The 22,536-nt window shown below is 37.3% G+C and overlaps 1 protein-coding gene across 2 annotated transcripts; it reads right to left on the bottom strand.

The window, feature by feature from the left end:
• Positions 1 to 7,669: 7,669 nt before the first annotated feature.
• plek (pleckstrin) lies at positions 7,670 to 15,617 on the bottom strand. Of its 2 annotated transcripts, XM_023326903.1 has the most exons (10): positions 15,477 to 15,598; positions 14,215 to 14,259; positions 12,901 to 13,056; positions 12,484 to 12,665; positions 11,154 to 11,245; positions 10,871 to 11,055; positions 9,510 to 9,614; positions 9,215 to 9,298; positions 9,061 to 9,130; positions 7,670 to 8,910 (listed from the first exon to the last, which is right to left on the bottom strand). In XM_023326903.1, exons 3-10 carry the CDS (start codon positions 12,958 to 12,960, stop codon positions 8,771 to 8,773), a joined length of 918 nt encoding a protein of 305 aa, XP_023182671.1. In that variant the 5' UTR covers positions 12,961 to 13,056; positions 14,215 to 14,259; positions 15,477 to 15,598; the 3' UTR covers positions 7,670 to 8,770. The 2 variants fall into 2 exon arrangements, with proteins under 2 accessions (XP_023182671.1, XP_005809600.1); XM_005809543.2 differs by lacking the exon at positions 14,215 to 14,259 and having other exon boundaries at positions 15,477 to 15,617.
• Between the last annotated feature and the right edge of the window lie 6,919 nt (positions 15,618 to 22,536).

Consider the following 22,536-nt stretch of genomic DNA (forward strand, 5'->3'; position numbering starts at 1 on the left):
AACTTCATCTCAAAATCATACAAAGACTTGTGTAGTGACCTGACTTCTTTTCTTAAGCTCAAATTTTCTTCATCCATGTGCTTTACCCGCTTCAGTGATGTTTCTTCATTCTGTCGATTTCTTTTCGCTTCAAGTTCTATCTCTTGGGCAATTTTGCGTTGTTTCTGAATCTCTTCTTTTAGAGCATCGATTGCCTTTTCCTTTGCATCCAATCCAATCTTAAGATTGCCAATCGTGTTCAATTTCGTTCTCAGAAGATCTATCTGTTTTTTAAGCTCGACTTTAAGGGCCTCTGATTCCTTTCTAAATGTGGTTGCTTTCAGGATAGACATGTCTAGCTGTATTTTCACTCTTTGGTTATCATCTGTAAGCTCCTTCACCTGTTTTTCTGCGTCCAGCGCTCGTTCTTTGTACACCTTCAGTGTTGCCACTGTGTCAGCCAGGTCGCGCCTCCGTCCGGTTTCAACCATGAGAGCATATGTCTTCTCTGCAAGACATCGTTCCGTGTATTTTACCTGACCTTCGAGTTCCTGAATTCTAGTTGCACTTTCCTGAAGTTTAGTCAAAGTCCCTTTATGTTTGTTAGAAAGTTTAAAATGTTTAACCTCTAACTGTTTCATTTCCTTTTTCTGCTTACATACATTCTCCATCTGTGTCTGTAAATCTTTCTCAATACTTTGAATTCTCTCCCTGGACGCAGAACTTTCTTTTCGCTCGATCTCTTCCAGTATGGATGGCCGCGTTGTCTCTCTAGCTCTTCCACAATCATTTTTCAGGACTTTCTTATGGGACCGTGGATGATCCGAACTGGCCTTGGTCCGCGAATCTTGTGATGAACGTTTCATTTTATTCTTGTTTTTGGATAGCAATCGCTTTACGTCTCCTACTCACAGAAAGTAACCTTACCTTGGAACTCTTGGAACACAATGACTGTGACCGGGACTTTGACAGAGTCAAAGCCTCTCACTATGACATCACTATGTCATGATCTTTGTGCTCATGACATCACAGCAGTACCCTAAACAATGAGAGTCTATCTCACTTGAAAAGTCCATAAAAAAAATAAAAGAAAACCCTGACAAAAGTCCACTTGGCCTGATTTGTCCCCAAATGCAGGAAGCCCAACCGAACACTGTGCACAGCAAAAAGCCCAGTGTTGATTTAACGCCCACAGAGGTGATTTTTACGGAGCCCTCTGGGGGACATGGGGAAAAAAAATGTTCTTTTACGTTCGCTCGCAGTACTGTACTGATCAGTTAATGCGGCATAATTGAATACTGTAAGCCTTTCTTACGGTGGCCGCCGTACTTTCTGCTTTAATATAAGGTTATCATCAGGTTTTTCCATGAATGTTAATATCTCTTTGTGAAATATCTGAAGTTTTATATATTTTTCTTTAGGATAGAAAGGCACCTCAAACCTATGATATAAACAGAAACTTTCCATAAGTAGGAAAGAAATAAAAATGCATCCTAATTTGGACTATTTCTGAGTTATTAAGTCATCTGACAGTTTTAATTGTGTCTCTGTTGTGTTCGTAGTCTGAATGGTTTAAAGCACTTTGAAATGCCTTGCTGCTGAAATGTGCTATACAAATAAAATTTGATTTGATTTGATATAAAGGGCCGTTTTCATGTTCAGTTCCATCTCAACCTTAACAGACATAAACATGCAGTAAATAAATCGACTTTCAATCAGTTTTTTGCAGCAGAGTTAATAATAATAAACACGTTTTCACTGAGGTTCTGTAAGAACCATATGAATGAAATAAGTAATTATTGATATGACAGGAGTAGCAACTTTGACACCTGGGTGGTATTTTTTACATGGAGAAAAAATAGAGACAAGTACAGCCTTATAACCAGTTAGTCAAGTCAAGCCTAGCTCCTAAATCTATGTTTAAGTTTGTGTTTATTGAATATTGCGATACTAAGCATTGACGTTTTGTTTTCACTTTATTTACAGTTTACCCGGCATGTCCGTGTAAAAGCACTCGGCAATAAAATTAACGACAAACTTATTCTAATTGATATAATGCCACATTTTTTTCATTTTTCTTTTTGTTATCCAGTCGCTTTGACAGGATGTCATCTGAGTCATTTTTTTTTAATTGTTGAAAATCTCAAAGGATTATCTATGGATAAATGTTTTCTTTGATAACAGCCCCTGAAGCCCCTGTACTTTTTTGCAGTAAGAGCTGGCATTGTTTAAACAACAATAGGAATATAAACCTCTGCTGTCAGTTTTTTAGTTGCAGAAATTGTCTTTAATTATTACACAGCTACTATAAAGGTTATGGCATAATAAACCATGTAGGATACATGGTGCCTGCTACAACCTCCTTTCACAACCAATTTGATTAACTGCAGTGAATGGAAGGAAATTGGACCAAACATTGCTGTGGGTCTAACTAGACTACTCTTTTGACTTCTGTGACCCAGTTAGTAACACTTTATGAGAAGTGGGGCCTTATGGCATGAGTCATAACTTGAAAAGCGGAACGATTATGACATGCATCACTGTCTGACCACAAAAAAGTTTGAAAGTGAAACTGAGCACAAGAATAAAAGCAAGAACCTTTTTATTATATATATATATATATATATATATATATATAAGTTTTTTTTACAGGGTACGAGTGAAGAGCATACAGCACTATGAAACATTCACTATTCAGATCAAAAGTTATACTAAAAGAGCACAACATTTTTTTGAAACAGACAGAAAATGCTTTTTAAGTGAGGACCAGTTATACAACTTGTCATTATTGCAATTGTTTTCTTTGAAACTTAACAACTGACACCACAAACGCCTTCATTCATGTGCTACATCATGATCCAGTTAAAAGTTTAATGTAAAAACAGCCTGAACTTTTCAGAGACATCAAGTAGCTTCACCATGTCAAAACTGGCTGCTTTTAAATTCTGTTTGCATTGAGCCCCCCTGCAGGCTTAGAGCAAGAAAGAGCTTGTCATTTCATATCTGTCTATATTGAGTTATTGTTATGGAAACTGTAATTTATTTCATTATAAAAAATAAAGGTTTTGCCATGTAGCAAGTAATTACATTTCAATCATCTTTTAATATATAAACCTAACCACTACCAACATAATATTGTGAATATTATACTAAAAGTGAACACACAGTTTTTGTAACACTGAAGGTTCTAAGTCTTTTGTTTCTTAGAAAAGCTAAATTATGTTCCATTGTGAGGAAGAAATGTTTGACATATCATAAAAATCAATGCCAGCTTGGCTTCTTCATTAATCAAACAGCATCATATTGTTCAAAATGCTTAGCAAGATCATTTAAGAGCATTACTTACTGTTGAGGAAAAATGATTATTTTTAGTGCTTAATACAGTTAATCTTACGGCATGTGTAAAAGGTATATTGAACATTCTTATTTTGAACAAATTTCTTAATTTTGAACAGGTTTGTGTTAAGGATTTAAAATTAAACCAGATGGGCAAGCATTCGGACAACAGGAACCAAATGCAGATCTCTCAATGGGCCTCCCACTGTGTTGTCAGAGCACAGGAGGCCATAAAATTAGCATCTACTGCAGGGCAATAACACTTGAGCCTGGAAGAGATAACGGGAGAGACTTCGGATTTCACAGGTATCTGTGAAATCTTATCTCATGTTTTTTCTTTGCTCAAATGACCGTAGAATCCAGGAGGCCAGGACGCAGCTGTTGGCTCTTTTGTTTTATCAGAGAGCAAATGGCCTTTGATCTTTGGCGTAAATTAGGGGGAGTTTCTAAGTTTCTCTGAGTGTCCAAGGTAGCTTCCATTTGGCCAACTAGAGGTATGCCTTAATTGAATATATTAAAAAGGGAAGACACACCTTCAGTATAAGACTTCATGTACAGGAGTAAAAATTCAGAGAGCTGCCACTATTTTGCTTTTTTTTGCATCACTCTCTCCAAAGACGCGTCTTTGTTTTTTTGTTTGTCTTTGTCTTTGTTTTTGTCTTTGTTGGTCTGTCTTGTCTGTCTTTGTCTGTATAAGGTAAAGAATGCATATCTCTGTTCCTCTGCAGCTTTGTTGTTGATTCATATGTTGCTTTGTATGGGATTAAACTCTGTAACTCTGTGACGTCAACACGCATTGTTGTTTCCTTGTGGCTGCACGTCGCCCGCTGAGAGGACCCGGAAGTTTAAGGAAGAAGAGAGCCAAACGTTTTGTCCAAAGTTAATTTATAAATTATTCTTCCTTAACATTACCCATGGTGGGATGTCTTGCTAAGGCAAATGAAATATAGAAGGCAGATATGCAACAGTGTGCCAAGGGTGTTGGAAATATTTTTGTGTTAATATGTACACTGTAGTTTTACACATGAACTTAGGTGTCCATATGGATACTAGCAATCTTAGCTGACGCACACATGTAGCAAGTGTTTCAGCAAAGGTTCACCAGGCTTTTTATTTTCTTAGACACCTCTGATTGTTTGGTGTTTCTAAAACTATTATGATATTTTTTACAGGTCCATTTTCAGGTACGGTATAAACTTCCCAGTTTAGTCTGTTATCGATGGCAGGCAAGATTATTATTACTCCTGGCCTACTCTCCCAGCAACATCTCTTTGAGCAGACGACCATCAGGCAAGCTGAGAACATTTTGTCCGACTCAACACGTGCATCAGCCATTTCAATATGTTCTTAGAAACTCAGGGAGGAGGTTGATAGCATCTTCCTGATTAGATTTATTTGTAAATACAAGGGAAATGTATTTACATATTTCATTTGTGTGAATACAACCACCTTAAACACTCATTTGTAACCACTCTCCATCCATCAGGCTGATTAGTGGACAATTGCCTGCGACTGGTGCTTTTGTTTTGAAGGGACAACTCCCTGTTTAACTGCAAAGGCTGCTTAATGGTAATCAAAAGAACAATAGAATTGCAGTAGAATGCAGTGAGCTTGGACAAGTGCCTTCATATCAGAGTATGAAGGCAGAACATCCATCTTTACAGAACAGGGGATTGTACAATCAGGGGATTGTACTGCCTGAGTGATATGCAGTAGATATTGTTAGAGATTTCCCCTGTACCTGCCTGACCTCTTGTCTAATGCATTGAGTGCTTTGGCAACTCTACACTAGAGCATGAAAGATTATGAGCATAAGTAAACAAGACGACACATTCTCATCACATAGCAACGCCCTACCAAGGCCATCAATAACAATTTCACCAACTAAGACAGCAGCGGGATTTGAATCTTTGTCAATCACGTCTTTCAATTACTGCTTGGGCCTGAAAGCTCATTGGTAAACATGAATAGACTGCAGTGATATAGCAAATGGATTACTTAAGGCATGCAGAGAGGAATGTCTAATTCACATCAGGGAAGCCTTCCGGAAATAACAAAAGATCAAAGCAGTACCTCTCTGAAAGTCATTGTAACGAGCCAAGAAGCTTCATTTTATTATGGCTGTAATAATTACTGCTTTTTTCACTACACTCTCTACCTGCTGTACAAATTGTGTGTGTATATAGACATTTTACTTTCATGGACATCAAAAACAATCGTATATCAGTTCAGCTGTTTCATTCTGTTATACTTGCCACTTATGAGGCAAGTTCTGCTGGAGGTCTCTTCCTGTTAAAGGGTAGTTTTTCCTCTCCACTTTCGGTACATGCATGGTCAGTATGAGGGATTACTCTATAGACTAAATGACACAATGCAAGCAATTGTTCCTATGTGCTGGTCCAGGAGGAATGGATGCTGCGAGTCATTGACTTGATTCTGGTGGGCTTTCTTTTGGTGTAAACTTTTGAAATTACTTTGAATAATTAATTGAGCAAACTGTACTGTTTGATAACTACTGTTAATTGCAATGTACATGTGATTGAAATTAAATGACTTTGTAAAGTGCTTTGAGATTACATTTGTTGTGAATTGGTGCTATATATATATATATAAATAAATAAATTAAAAATGAATTGAATGCCGTGAACCCTCAAGCTAGTCAGTGTGGCCACTGATGATGGCGGATTAACAGTTTTTTCTGTTATGGTTTATTGTTTTTCTTCCATTAGCACAGCTGAAGCGTATACAAGTGGATCACTAACAGTGCTAATGTCACGCATCTAAAAATGTCACCGCATTATTTTGGTTGTTTTATAATTTTGAAGTATTTTCATGTAGAGTTTATCCTTTTTTTTAAATGAACAAATTATATATTTTTTGCAGTACGGCATGTTAATCTGCCTACATTTATAGTGCTTTCCTGAGGTTGGGATGGGAGAAGTAGTGGCTAGGCGGAACCTTTGTTTGGGGGGCGTTGCTTCCGGGTTGGTTTTGGGGCGGAGTTCCGGTTTGCGTCAAACGCAATCTGAATGCTAAAGGCAGCGTTTTTCTGTCGTCATTGCTGACTTATATTTTATTATCCTTCAGATTGTCCTCAACATTGTTATAGTATAGCTTTAACCTGGTGATTTGTAATATATTTATTTACTTTTTTCATATACATTTCTGCATCGAGTTTCATATGTTTTTCTTTAGGATACAAATGCACCACAAACGTTTGTGCAAATTGCTGGAAACAAAACGGGTTACACACAGGGTTTCTATGAAACAAAGAAACAAGGAGTCAAAGAAAGGACCTTATAACTACTTTGAGTAATCATCATGGGGTAATACTGCCATCTGCTGACAGTTTTGGTGAAGTCTTCTTTGTGTTCGTAGACTGACTGGTTAATAAGTGATCCGTTTTCATGTACAGTCCTGTCTCCTGCTAGCATATATTACACAAACATGCATACCCGGTTAATAGAACAATTTTAACCAGTTTTCTGCACCAAATAATTAAGAAATAAATATGTTTTTATTTTCTTTATTTATAGATCGTTGAAGCTGTAGATATGTGCAATTCTAAACTGACTTTTGTTAACTGTGACGATATAAATAATAGACCAGGGAGTTCTTGCAAACCTATTGTAAGCATTAGATTTAAAAATCCTCTGTAAGTTACCATAATGCATTTGCAGTAAGCGCAGCACAACTGTGGAATGATTTACTGCCTGAAATAAAAAAATTACTGGAGTCAAAGTTTTTCAAGATAATATAAAACTTATACAAGCATGTGAGCATAAGCTTTGCATCATTATTGTACTAATTTGTTTTATTGTATTAAAAACAAAGCCCGTAATAGTGTAAAATAATGATTTGCACAGTTTTCCTTAATTTGATTTTTTTTAGTAATTTTCATACAGAAAGCAATAAATTTGAATGAGCAATAAAATTAACAGCGTTAGTAGTTGTCATTGCAGCCTCCAAGATGCTCACAGAGATGCATTGCTTTTGTTTTCGTTTTGTTTTGTACAGCCAAATGTTGCAAAAATCTTTGCAAACCACTCAATCCCAGGGTTCCAATTATATGATATATCAGACTTCTGTATCGTTATTTGCTTACTGTCAGCGGTCTGATACACAGCCTGCGCTGTGTGCTTTAGCAGTCTGTAATCAAGAGCATTTTGACACAAAGCTGAAACGTTATCTGAGAACGTCAGTGGGTGTTAGGTGTCAGCGAGTCTGGCTGCATAGACGTGACAATGTTATTCAAGACATTTGACATGCCTCATTGAACTACCATGAATTCTTCACAAAAGATGTTGTTGTGGTTAAAACTAATGCCAGCAAAAGAAATCGGTCACCTCTAACAGAAATTATATGTGGATTTAATTCAAATAAATATTGCCACTTTATCATGTATTCAAAGCATTTAGTCACTCGCTTCAAAAAGAATAGCACAAATAAGCAAACAGTTGTATTTTAAACTAAGTACACCCCTGATGTACTTAGTTTGATGTGGGATTACTGTTCACAAATTAGGCTAGGTTCACACAATTAATAATGCCCCCAATATGTTTAAATCTTACAGGACAGGCAAACAGATGTGTACTGCTTATTTTTCATATTCTGTACTTACATTTAAAGCAAACCAGAAGTCAAACAAGTAGTATTGTCTGAAGCTACTGCTTTGCAAGCGAACAACTTTGAGCTGTCCTTAAACCTGCTGTTGAAATAAGTGGTCATCTCTGCTGTGGGTTTTTTTTTCCATCTAGTCATGCTCCAGCTCAAACTAGTCATTTTTGTGGCTGATAAACTGTCACACAAATGCAGCAGGCATTGCACTGCTAAAAAGTGGCAGTGCAACGGTGAAGACACAATGCAACTCTGACTTTGTTCACACCCAGAAGCTAAGCATTTGCGTGATGACAGCAACTATCTCAGACTTTTGAAACTGAACAAAGAGGAAGTAAAACTAGTGTGAATTAAGAATAGATCTAAATAGGTTAAAACAGTTTGTTGTTCCAAGGAAGTACCTTTTACGGTCATTGCATGCAAATTTAAATTGAGACAATTCTAGGTGTGAAACTGGTTTAGAAAAAAAAAACAACTGTTGCTACGCTGCTCTGCAAACCGGCTTATTTAAGTAGTTCATGTAAAGGACAGAGATATGCATCTCCACAAATAAAAGCATGTGTCCATTTAACTTGTAGTTCTAACTTATGCAAACACATACAGTGCTTTTCAAAAATATTCGTCTGGTATTAATAGATAGTACTTATGCAGGAATTTTTTTTTCTCCTATATAAATTGCCATTAATTTAGCATAAAGAAGCATAAATGTAACGTGTGTATAAAAGCAAAATTCACTACTTGCTTAACAATGAAAGACAAGAGCATAAAGGTTTTATAGAACATCAGTGTCGGTGCAGTTGTGGTTGACAGATATTCCCCTGTTGCTTCACTGCTTTCATTACTTTCCACTTTTTGACACCGTCTGTATTGCTTTGATCCACTCCTTTCTTTCTTCAGATGTTGCAGCTTGCAGGAAATAGTGAGTCTCATCTGAAGTGATAATCTCAAAGAGGTTGCCATCAACGTCATACTTCTTGGCTGAAACCAGGAAACGATAGAAACAAAAGAGGAGTTAAAATGAATAACAAAAATAAATATATACTATAATGACAGCACACTTGAGTTCTGTTTTTTTTGTCTCATTTGAAAAGCTATATTTACATCCCAACACTAAAATACATCACCCACCGTCAGGCACGTACTCTACAGCTGTAACCACAGCTCCTCGGAGATGTATTGAGCCTAGAGGGTCATCGCCCTGACAATAAGGAAGGAGAAAAAAATAGTGTCATGCTGTGCAAAATTTGAGTTTACGCAGCATAGACCGAACCAAGACATTTACCTTTGAAGGATCATAATAGTGCATATAAGCGGGGTCATCTCGAAGTATGAACTTTCGTACCTTCCAGTTCTTTCTTCTGTGTCCCTATGATAAAATAAATAGTGATCAGACAATGAAGTTTATAATACATAATATCAAAATGCTAAATTTAACCCTGAGAAATTTGAATGCAAAACTAAGTTCCTCTTTCAGTAACTGGAATTGATTTTATGTGTTTGAGATGTGTATGAAAGGTGTTTTCCACCAAGGGAATATTGAACAGTGGCAGTCAAGTTTTGTTGTGCCACCAGTTCACCTGTTTGAGCAAGCAGCCTTGTTTTATAATGTTTCCCCTGAATTCATCCTTCAGCAGAACATCTTCGTCACTGGAGTAGCCTTCACAGAAGAACCCACTGTCTGTCTGAAAGGACAAAGATGGACATAAATATTACCCACAATGTGAGCAGTCCCTGGCAAAGGTATTGACACTGCTTCAGTTTTTATTTATTGATTTTTTTCTCCACATTTTTTCAAGTTATTACCAAAAGTACAAATAACTCTCATTGTGACTTAATGTGAGACTGTCAGTCAGCAATTTTGGTGTGTTTGGATTGTGGTCAGGGCCATTAGCTATTAGCTGTTCCCATAGTAACTCTGACTGTAGTTTTACTGTCCTGCTGAAAAGGGAACATCCATTATAATCTTTTAGAATCTCTAACAGATTTTCTTTCAGGACTTCCCTTCTGGCAAAGTCTATATTTGCAGTGTTTGACTAAGAGTTGTATCTGTTAACAGATTCTTCCACCTGAGCTCTGCAGCTTTACCAGAGTTACCTTAGACCTCTTGGCTTCTCTGACTATCACTCTCTTTGCCAGGCAGTTGTTCCACATCCTTTCCATTTTTGGAAGATGGATTGGACACCATACGATGTGTGAAAGCTTTGGATATTAGTTTATGACACAACCCTGCTTTAAGCTCCTGCACAATTTTATTCCTTTGTATATCTGGTGTGTTCCTTAGTCGTCCTGATCGGGGCGGGTGGAAACTTTCAAAATAAGAGGTGCTGAATACAAGTGCATGCTACGATTTTTGAATAATTATTTATAGATAGGCTGCACAGTGGCACAGTTGGTAGCACTGTTGCCTTGCAGCAAGAAGGTCCTGGGTTCGATTCCCGGCCAGGGTCTTTCTGCATGGAGTTTGCATGTTCTCCCTGTGCATGCGTGGGTTCTCTCCGGGTACTCCGGCTTCCTCCCACAGTCCAAAAACATGACTGTCAGGTTAATTGGTTTCTCTAAATTCTCCCTAGGTGTGAGTGTGTGTGTGCATGGTTGTTTGTCCTGTATGTCTCTGTGTTGCCTGCGACAGACTGGCGACCTGTCCAGGGTGTACCCCGCCTCTCGCCCGGAACGTAGCTGGAGATGGGCACCAGCAACCCTCCCGACCCCATTAGGGACAAGGGTGAACAGAAAATGGATGGATGGATGGATGGATATTTATAGATAATAAATTTTGAAAACCATACATCATTTTCTTCCTATTTCAATGTCATGCTATACGGTATGTTGTGTTTATCTGTCACACACACACACACACACACAAAACAAATCATAGAATCCATACATTGTTTAAATCAAGACATGTTTTTGTTAGTACGTTTTCCGGAGCTGAACTCACAAAGTAATAGAGAGCTGTTGTCTGATCTAAGAAGGTTGTATTTTCTCCGCCTTCTGCCCCCTCCTTTGACAGGTCATCTGCAGGCTGGAGAAAGCCCTCAGTCAGAAGCCCCGTTGCTAACATGAGTGCCTCCGGCCTATTTCTTGCCTTCTCTTTCGAAATCAGCCACTCTACTACCGTCGCACCTGTGCCAAAAATAAAGAAGCGGTGAAAAAGGGTCAAGAAAAGAAATAAACCTTCCTGCACACCTATGGTAACATCCAAAGAACTTAGAATTCAATACCAGTGAAGCAGTGGTTGAAAACTTGATTATCTTGCTCAAGTTTTAACTCCTTCACTCCGTCGTCCTGGTCTTTCATCAGTGCATACAGCTCACTAGGAAAACACAACCAGGATTATTATTACATTTTCTGTCAATACCCACAAGCACTTAGCAGCTCAGTAACCTTCACCTTCAATTTTCATAATCTAAAACATTTAAGCATCAAACGATTAAGCAGTGAAGCTAAGCCAATCAGGCTGCAGGCATTATTATATTTGAATAATTTAAGAGCCTATATTGTTCTAACAGTGCCTTGAAAAGTGATTTAATCCTCATTGATCTTTTCCAAAACTTTTTCTTATGTTTCAGCTGCAAATTATACATTAGATCAACACAAAGTAGAGCATAATTGTAAAGTGAAAGAAAAGGCAAGAATATTTTTTACATTAATATTTTTTACAAATGTTTGTTTCTTTGCACAAGCTAGCTCAAATGATTTATGATTCAGAGGATAGCATCTGTGATATGTGTTTTCGTACAAACAATTCCACTGTGACTCTTACCAAATGTTAAAGTGATTTTTTCTGCTAGAAAGTGAATTTTCTTCCCAGTCTCATTTTATTTAATTTTTTCGATTTTGCAGTCTGTAAAAGATATGCTTCCCAGGTTACATTATGTAGTAAAACCAGAAACAAAAGTAGGCCTCTTGGCTTATTTCTCGATGACCTTTCACCTCTCTTCCAAAAGACTTCTTCACTTTTGACCATGGGTTTAAGGTATAAGGCTATATTTTTCTAGCCTTATAAATTTATAGGTTATTATAGAGACTAATGGGGCAGGTCTGTGGCTCCCCCCTTCATTCGGTTTGATGTCATGTCATCTTGTGACTTTCTTTCAAAAATGTCTTCTTTTTAACCACTCTCTTAGAAAGGCACAACTAATAACTATTGTGTCAACCAATTCTCCCCCCTGAGCTGTTCTGATCTTTGCAGGTCTTTCAGAGTTACAATTAACCCCTTCTAGTAGCTAAAACAGGCTGAATACAAATATAACTCATATCTATCTGTAGAAATTGTTAAAAATATTATCATCACATCGATGCTCTACTTTCTCTTGCCCTACCACATGAAATCCAAAATAAATACAATAAGGCTAGAGGTTACAACAACTAAAGCATTCAAGCAATATGAGTACTTTTCAAGGCACTGTATCAAATTAGCAACTTAGCTTTATTTACTGACGTCAAGTGCTTTGACTGCAGTAAATATCTCGTCTTTTTCCAAAATAACTACCACTCATTTTGTCATTCTGATTAATTATTCTGAAAGCGACAAGATTTGATTTAACTTACGCAAGATTGACTGTCTCTGGCAGGCGAATGGAGCGTCTGGTGGACTTTCTAGCAAACTTTTTCCCATCTTTCAAGCAGGATAAGGTTCTCCTAATGTCCTTGACCCAAAGTTCTCTCTCCTCCACATGCGAGGCTTGAAAGAAGTGATCTTGTTTCCTCTCTGTAGTGATCTTGAAGACCAGCTAAATCAAGCAAGTTCGGTTAGCTGCACTTTTCAAGATTCAGGATTCTCTTGATTAAACATTTTATTCTACACAAAGAGAAATAATCCGCTAATGCAAATAGTAGTTCAGAAGAAAATTACTAAACGTCTCAATTTTGACAGTGCTAAACAGTGATAATGATTATTCTCACAGGTCTAATCCTGCAGCCCTTGTTTTACATTGTAGCTGATGATATTATCTGACAATTTCTTACCGTTCTCTTGTTAAAATCTTGACAGGGACTGATGAGGGTTGCTCCTTTCAGTGGGATCATCCCTTTCGGTGAGTGATCTGTTTTCTTTTTATAGTAATCCAAACCATCTTCTGACAACACCACCCACACTGCACTCCAGGAGTTCAGCACTGTACCCTGAGGATTGTTTAATACAACAGGAAGCCTTGAGCAAAAAGTGCAAAAGCACTGACAAAGGATGGAGCTGTTCGTGAGGTGTGGCGTGTTTGAAGTAAATGCTTTAATGTCTGTTTTAGCACAACTTTTGTTGGCATGCGTCTTGCTTCCTATTCTGCCCGTCGACTCACAAAAGTTTGTGGATCGTACTTTTTGCTTTTGACAGAATTCTTTAGTTTTTCAACGCAGTGCATAGACTTACAGGTTCAGATAAAGTGTCCAGGGAGAGTCTTGGAATGATAGTGTTGTTTATAAATGTTATGTTGTTTATTTTCAGTTTGGTTTTAGACTAATCATGTCAGGTTTGCAGCTTTCTCTTTTCCCTATTCTCTAATAGAACAAAAATGGTTTTTTTTACAAGCAGATATTTATTTATTTTTTCTAAAAAGCATATTGCTTAGAAAATACTTAAACAATAGTGATATTTAACACATGTAAAATAGATCCTTCGCTGTCACAATGACACTTGGAAGCATTCCTGTACTTTCATGAAAATTTGTACTTCTGTTAATTAAATTAAGTTAATTTAATACGTGTGAATACGAATTTCACACGTATTCTTGCTAAATCAAGTGCACAGGAATACGTGGTCAGTTTTGCATTCTAGACAGACAGCACTCTTATCATTAATCGACTGTATTAATCATTCTCTTGGAACACAACTCTAGACAACAAAGAAGAGAAAAAAGAGAGAAAAAGAAAATAAATATATTTGATAAAGTTTGCAATATTTTTAGCCCGTTCAGGACATTTGTGTATTTAATTTGACTGTCAGTTGAGGATGTAAGACTCTTTGCACAAACTGTTCATATATCAGGCAAGACTTATCAGACTTCCTCCTGACACTTTGATACTAATTCTTAGCTGTTTAGCACTGCTGCCTCACAGCAAGTAGACCTTAAGTTCACATCTTGGACAAAAGCGTCTCTGGAGGTAGTTTGGGTAATCTTCACATGTATGTGAGACTTCCTGTCTCTCTCACACAGTTACATGTTTATTTGGTTCTCATATGCACTCTCAAGTCATGCTGGTTTAACAAACCATTTTAAATTGCCTTAAAATCTGACAGGGTACTTGCTTAGTTGTCTGTGTGTTGCTCTGACAGGCTGTATATCCCACCTCTCGCCTGCTGACTGATGGAGATAGGCTCCAGCCTCACAGACCCTGCATGGATTAAACAGGTATAGAAGATGGATGGTATAATGCAACTTTTCTGTATTGCTTGAACATTTTCAATTAGAGCTGAAGGATTTTATTTGTTTGAGCAAGCACCAGAATTTTATGTAACACCCTTTTATGACGCTGATTTTTAAACCTGCCTTAATTTCTATGACTAAATAAAGACTCATACTTTAATCACCTGCTTGCACAATAGGTTTTTTCATGAAGGGAGACATATACTTTCGTATACTTTCAGTTAAACAATAAGTGACACCAGTCAATAATTTACATTTCAGATAAAAGTTTTCAAACAAATGTTGAATTGAAATTAATCTGACACAGCTTTAAATTACTGAAAGAAACACATGCTGATGAAAACAGGGAAATAATATTTTTCTGACTCCATGCAAGCAAAAAGCTCAAAGTGAAAACTCCACCACTGTTTGACATTTTAGTTGGGTCGAGAGCAAAATTCACACCTTGCTCAAAGTGAAGAAAAGCATATGAGTGTAGGTAGTGTTAAAAAAAAAGTGTCAATGTGTTTATTGAAAATGGCTTAAGAATTGTGTGTACACACACATCTAGTCCCAGAAGTCAAACTTAACTCTGCTGTGTTATTGTGGATTTTACTTGACTGGTACATATTGCATAGTTTGACTATGAAGTTCTTCTCTCTGGATGCAACATTGCTGAATAAACCTAAAAAAACGAGAGGGGAATTTCATGTTTTACTTTCAGCTCTAATAGGAACTTGAGCTTCTGTTTTGACTACAGAACAGAAGTGTGCATTTCTGTGTTGCGCTGGGACTTTGTGACATCTGTTCCTCTATTCAAATGTTGGTCTAAGCAAAGCTACAACATTCAGTATGCATTCCCAGTGCTTATGTGTACACACCCATGTCCTCAATATATTGGTCGTTTGGTTTGTCAGAGTTGCTGTTGTCATTTCTTAATATGAAAGTCCATATTAGTACGTTAGCGACATATGCATAAAGCGTACAACTCACGTGTTGTTTTTCTTTCTCTGAAACAACAGTGCACTGTTTGAATCTCAAGGCTAAACATTTGTATTTACATTTAATGGGACCAAAATGAAGCTTGAAGTTTTAGTGTTACGAATCCTGTCTGAAAATAATTCTTAAAAGAAGTTTATGTTAGTGGTAGATTGAAGTGTACAACATATTAGGAGGTGAAGTGTATTTTTATGTCGATGTTCTTACCTTTTTAACAAGGTATCCCTCTCTGATCTCTTGTGGCTCCATTATTGGGCTCTCTGCTGCTGTCTGCTGCAACTTGTCACTTTTTAGTGACTGTCAAAAGCATTTCACGTCCATTTAACCTACTCCCACTGCCACCCTCCTCTCTCTCTCTTTGTCTGTCTATATCACTCTCTTTCTTTCTCTCTCACCCCCTCTCTATCTCCATGTGTGTGTCTGTGAAAGCCACAGACACTGAAACCCAGAAGCAGGAAATGTGAGCATTGGGTGTGATAAGGATGACACAGCTCCTTGTGGTCAAATATATTATTAGTCATAGCTGAAGATTGGTGGGTATCTGAGAATGTTTCTGTTCAATTGAATTCAAAAATGGGACTCAACAGTTTGGATGTCTTAGTATGTTTTACTGTGGTCACATTAAAATGAGAAAAAACGCAGTGGGAGACAAATGTGTTCATCTTCCAGTAACGTCCGCTGATGTAGAAACATTCACGTCTAAAATAGCTTTATAAGACCTTATTACCAACATTAAGTTTACATTTTTTCCTTATAGTTCTGTCTTTCTATTTGTAGCTAGTTTCATTTTTGTTACTTCCGATTCTAAAATTTCATATAGAAAGAACAAGCTGCAGAGGTTTTGGATATGTCTTAAAATCTTGTTTATTTCTTTGATCATATACATTATATAGAACAGTTTAATAGTCTTCTGTACTGAGATCAACCTAAGGGATTCATCTTGATGCTATTTACCACCACATGTTTTAAGCAATTAAAACTTGGAAATTTTAAAAAGCAAGTAAAAATACACATTTCTTTAGTCAAAGGGTGTGACTGTTTCAATTTAGATAAGGGTGGATGAATTCTAGTACCTACCCTTAGTCAGACCCCATGTATTTCTGGAAACAGGGAGTTCCTCTTTTTCTAATTTCTCAACGTTCCCTTGTCATTTCAAAGTTGCAAAGTTCAGCTGGAAGCAGAAACACTTCATGTAAGACTTAAAAATAGAATGCATGACAGGAATTTAAAAAGGCTGAATAATTCATGCAAACTTGTTTGTGGGAAAAAAACGTCATAGGGGAAAAAAAAAACCCATCATATATAGTGGATTGTCTATCACGTGGAAGCAGTTGCTGCTCAAAGTTTCCGTTTACACCATACTAGGAAATGATATCTGTGATGTAAGCTGCTGTCATCATGGTCAACAACCACTTCCAGTATGGGCCCCATCACCCCACAGAAAATGCTGGGTGACTAAATGACGTGTCAGTTTACATGAAAGAACATAAGGAACATTTTGTTAAACAAGGCTTTGCCACAGTTTTTTCTGCCTATGAGATGTCTTGAGTGACATAAATCCAAAATGTGTCAGAACGCATGGTTTCAGTTTCTAATTTTCTAATTCATTTTTATACAGCAATTTTCTTGTTAGATGTTGTAATGATACCTCTAGAGGGCGCTGTTAATTCATAGAAATCTGATCAAACTGATTTCATCAGAGGTACATTATATTAGGTAACAAAATAAGCAATCAGAAAGAAGAGTAAACAAGCAAGAGTTTAATTCAATTAAAAAAAAAAGAAACGCCTGTACATTCGTCACACACATGGATTTCAACCATTTCTTTTCCAACCATTTATTTCTGTTGATTTTGGCATACAGCATATAATGCCATAATGCCATGACGCCATGCTAGGTGTTTGGGTTTAACTCAAATTTGTTTTGTAAATATGTTAACTGAGAGTCTTTTAGTCCTGCATAGTCAGCATATTTTGTCTATTTCAACTTTCTTTTCTCTCACTAACCTACATAAAAATAAGTTTGCATAGTTCTTGTAAAGACGTTGTGTCTGCTAATGCTTAGACAGTGGCCACCACTAGGTCTGAAGTGTTTACAATATAGTTTGTTCTGTGCAGGCTGCCGTAGGCCAAAAGACTCTGCAAGCACTCATCCAAACATTAACAATTGAAATTTTTCACTTCAAGCTCCATGTCTACCTTCCAGCTGGTGTTTTATAAATACTTTTTTCCAACCAGTTAATTTACCTTAAAGCCATCATACAGGCCAAGGTGACACTAGTAACTGTTGAGTGCCTAAAGTCACCTTCATAGTCATTTTGGGGAAGAAGAAAAAAACCAAACACCATCTATTTCTTTCCATAAAATGTTTTCGGCAGAAAGAAAAATCTTTTTTTGGCAAAAAAAAAAAAAAAAAGACTTAGGCCCTTATTGTGGAAAGGTGACTATCATATATGAGCAGGAAACTTGCACTATATATTGCTACTTTTTAAAATATATCATCAGTTGTTGTTTAAAAAGAATACTCTTCAAGTTCAGTTTTTTTATTTAAGTTTTTTTTTCATTGATTAACCATGGTCACCACTGATAGCTGTTTGCCCTATAAACACTGATGGAAAAGTTCTCTTGCCACCTACATCAGCTCCTCGAAGTGATTGCTTCCTTTTTATTAAAGGGGCTAAAAGCTGTGTGCCTGTGCGCGTTGCTGTTGTCAACACGGCACAGAAATGAAAACAGCGTTTCAGAAGGTCATGTTAGGAAGTGTGGGAGTACTTCCTCTCTCCACCTCCCTCACTCCGCACTGTGAGGGAGGTGGAGAGAGATTGAGTGTCTCAGGGAAAAGCCATCAACTGGCCCCACCACCACCCACCCCTCCCATTTTCAGCTCAGTGCACTCTTTAGCAGAATAATTGATAGTGCCTGTGAGATACAGGGAGACTGGGATGAAGATGTCTCAATCCCTGGGCTGCAAAACAAGAGCTATGAGAAAGGCTGGGCCAGCAGAGAGAACAACACATGAAGTATTTAATGTTATGTTCAAATAAAAATAAAGAGATTGATAAATGGCTGTAAAGCAAATCAGATATTTCTTCTTTTTTGTCAGCAGTGTTGGATGTAGCAAATTCTAAACCAAGCAGATAAAATTATGTAGACCTTCTGAAATATATTAGTGCCACTTTAACTGTCCCACTTTTTTCTTCTGTAGTGCCATAGACCAACAGAGAGAAATGCAAAATTGTAGTGGAGGATATCAATTCTTTATTAGAAATGTTCTGGAAAGTGTGACGTATTTACGCCAAAATTTAGTGCAACCAAATGCTGTAAGAAGGTATCTAACTAATCAAGTCCACTTGTATGTAACTGAATTTCAAATAAATCCAGAAGTTATATAAAGGCCTCAAAAATTCATTGGAGAACAGTCTTTCTAAGGAACAAACGGCGTCATAAAAATCAAGAAACCCAGCAGACAGGTCAGGGATAAAGCTATGAAGAAGTTTTAAAGGGAGTTTGGTTAGAAAGTAATGTTTTAAGACTTGAACATATCACAGAGCACTACTCATGCCATATTCGGAATGTTGAAAGGTTATGGCACAACTGCATGCCTAAAGACATCACCATGTACCTAAACCTACAGGCAAGACAAGGAGAGCAACACTCTCAAGCGGGCTATGGTAACAGTTTAGGAGCTGAAGAGATTTTCAACTTAGGCGATAGAATTTGTGGACAGGACAAATGACCTTTTCCAAATAATCAGAACCAATTTATAAAGTCAATGGTTTTGTATTATTGTTGAGATTGCAACATTTAAAACGACTGAACAATGGGTTTTTAAATAAAACATCATTTTAAGTGGAGAGAGGCAGAACACTGAAGAGTTTGTTGTATGATTTCAAGGCAGTGGCTGCCTTGTTTCCTCAGTTTCATCATGCTTACAGTACCTTGTGTTTCCCCTTCTAGTGCTACTGGATCTGCTTCATCTCACTATACTGAGGAAGTGCAGCACTAAGTAAGACTTCTTTTTTGGTTTTGTTTGAAACGGCCTATTTTTCCTCTGGGTTTGGTGTTTCGCTTCTTAACATCTCATATATAGAAGGCTAGCTGTCAAACGTGTTTTTCCTTCAAAAGCGCATCTTGATTAGCATAAAATATTTTAAAAAGGTTCATTTTGTCTTCTTTTCTTCCAGCATCTTCTTAAATTTTTCTACTGCTAACAGTAATAACAACACATGAATAAATTGTTGACCCAAAGTTTATTCATAGAACAGACAGGACAAGAGTGTGAGGCAAAGGAAAAAGACATGACGACTGTTTCTTTTGATTAATACCACGATAATAAAGAATGTGCCCAGTAATTTCTTTTTCTAAAAGTGACTTTCTATTTTATGATATTGTCACAGAATGCAAAGGGTAGTAGAGTGGGAACCAGTTCATGGACATAACAAGAGACACCGTTCATTCTTTGGAAATAAATATAATTCTTTCAGACGTCAAAGGCTACAGGAGCTCAAACAGACAGTTTCAGTAGGAAAGTTATATTTTTGGCTAGGGTCACAGTCCCAAATACACAAATAACATACTCCACTTTGGATTCAAGGATTCCTCAAAGATGCGACCTTTTTATTTGTCCACTTGCGTGATCATAATAATTCTATATTATTATGAACGTGCAAAATTAATGAAGATAGAAAGTTGCTAAAGGCCAAAATTTATTTGTCTTTGGGTCTCTGTACATAACTAAAAATATCTTTCGTCAATAATATACGCTCTTTTTAAAAAGCTATTTCTTCACTCAAAGTACCCCAGTAAAGGGCAAAGACATCCAGTTCTCAACTCGAACTGACAGCAAAGAGAAACAAATGAGATGCTGGAAAACAAGGCCCCACTGTGGTGGGACTGATAAACCTCCAGGCTAACTCAAGAGAGGGATGAGAGGGGGGAGCTCCACCATCTGCCAATTAAATGAGGAGAAAATTAATGGGTAAACAGTTTAATTTAGGATCAAATAAGGAGGATAGGATTGAGAGCCCTGCAGGGAAACATCATAACATTGCAACCATGACCACCACCCTGTTGCTTTTAACAGACTTCACCAACAAAAAAAATATATATTAACACCAAATATTCCTTTTAGCATACTGCTCTTTATCATTTCCACTAATTCTATATAATTCAAAGACATTTAGAAAACAAAGTACAAAGCAGATACTGTAAGTATGTTTTTCTTTTGCTTTCCAGTAGTGTTGCTACCAGCTATTTGTGTTTGTTTTTGGGGGGGGAGGTGAAAAGTGACTGGCATTGTTGACCTCTCTTTGCGGATGGTTGAATGCTCCAACGGAGCTATAATGGCTGTACATTGATTTTTGTTCATCTGTGTATATTGTGCTTCTACATAGTGAAACAGCCATGTGCATTAAGCCAGCAGAAAGCTTCTGAGCGTTGCCTCGTCAAAAAACCTTTAAAACGGAATTCACTTTAGAGTAAGAGCCCAGCAGCTCTGAGGTGATTTCCTTTCATCACTGGACTTAAGCACTGATGAGCTCTGTCTGCACCGAACCTCTCTGTCTGAGTGTGCCCTCAAGACAGCTTTTACATAAAGTGTATTTGAAATGTAGTACCTAGGGAACGCCTGTGAAAAGAACCATCTGGTTATATCCCCATAGTTCCAAAAAATAAATAAAATAAAATGACTGAATGAATGCTTTTTTTTATGGCCACAGTTTCCATCTGATCTAATGTGCTAACATTACTGATGCATAAATGTTCATTCCCAAAAGTATGCATGAAACATTGCTCTAGATGTGCAATTCCTGCCCCAAAGTTGGCATATTTTTTGAGTAAAGCCATGCAACCAGCCTTCCTTTGATTTAAGTAAGATGTGACAAAAATTTTGCTGCATTTATTTTATTTAAAATACCATCCAAAGTGGAAAATGGTGACCATTTGCTTTTTCTTTGCTCTGAAATGTTCTGACTCAACAAATTCTAAAAATAATCTTTAAGTTAATTTACATAATCTCTTCTATGAGTTATGCAATTTGAATCAAACATAGGTATATGAGGCTGAATGAGAGCAATGATAAGGAAATAATATGTTTTGATGGGAAGGCCTGGTTTGCTGCATCTCTGGGGGGCAAAGGCTAGCAGGGAGTGTGAAGATGCCAAACAACAGACTGAGGCAGGACATAAATCAAATCTCCCTGGAGATAATAAGGCTTGCAGCAATACACACACATCCACACTGCATTTCCAGGGGTCTGCAGAGGCTTCAGCACCTCAGTCAGCAGGTTAATGACTTTCAAACTCTGCTTGAGCCGAAGGACACTGCAGTAATTACAGGATTTGACTTTAATTTAGATAGCGATGTAGAATGTTTAAGATTTTGGGAAATTTTCTGTCACATACAGTATTGTGAAAATGTTTTTCTTTACTCCTAATTTACACTTTTCTAAGGCAAAGCATGTAAATTTGTATGTGAACGGGTAAATGGCTGAATGTAATGTAAAGTGCTTTGGGATCCTCTGTACTAGATGAAGCGCTATACAAATATAGGCCATTTACCACTTACCACTGGCCCCATACGTTTTTGTAATGGTTTAAAGTATACTTAATTAAGACTGACATATAAGACCATATTGTGGTCTGGGGGCCTCAACAGAAGTTGTACCACAAAACATGTAAAAATAAAAAACACACAACACCAAGCCTCATTCAGATCATAGTTCCACAATAAATACTCAACAACAAATCCCAATTACAGATCACTTTGTCCTTTCACATCATTCAAGTCAAACCACAGAGATCACAGGCTGTGCTTACACAGCCTTCACTGTGATTACAGTTCCATAGACAGAGATTTACAACTCGGTATTCACCTCAGCAGTGCATAGGACATATGGGGTTATTCCCAAAAGGCTGAGTTTATGTCACAGTCTTCATTCAAGCTGTGGATGACAGAGCAAAATTCTGACCTGATCAGAGGTTTAAGGAAGACCTTCATAGATTGAAAGTGAAGTCAACAGAATCATCATTGTCTAATCATTTCTGCTGCTTGTGTCATAAATGGGAAACCATTTTTGTGCACTCTTACTGGTCTTTGTGCATCAGGGAGTGTCCCTTTTTCCTATGGTAACTTGTAAATACAACAGTAAATGTGGCGGTTCCTCCCTGATTCTACTCATCTGAATTCTGAAGTTCACTGTGTATGACTGCTATAAGGCAAATGTCAGAGTCACCTTCACTGTTTGTTCAAAGTGTGTCACTTTCTACAAG

This window comes from Xiphophorus maculatus, chromosome 22 (assembly GCF_002775205.1).
Source record: "Xiphophorus maculatus strain JP 163 A chromosome 22, X_maculatus-5.0-male, whole genome shotgun sequence".
In the NCBI taxonomy this organism is placed as follows: domain Eukaryota; kingdom Metazoa; phylum Chordata; class Actinopteri; order Cyprinodontiformes; family Poeciliidae; genus Xiphophorus; species Xiphophorus maculatus.

What these genes read in the sequence shown, in the direction of transcription:
- plek (XM_005809543.2), bottom strand. Translation starts at nt 15,518, where the DNA reads ATGGAGCCACAAGAGATCAGAGAGGGATACCTTGTTAAAAAG. An exon ending in AAGATTTTAACAAGAGAACG is followed by an intron (nt 12,666 to 12,900) that starts GTAAGAAATTGT and finishes TGCTTGATTTAG; the next exon opens with CTGGTCTTCAAGATCACTAC. An exon ending in TTTCAACCACTGCTTCACTG is followed by an intron (nt 11,056 to 11,153) that starts GTATTGAATTCT and finishes TTTTTGGCACAG; the next exon opens with GTGCGACGGTAGTAGAGTGG.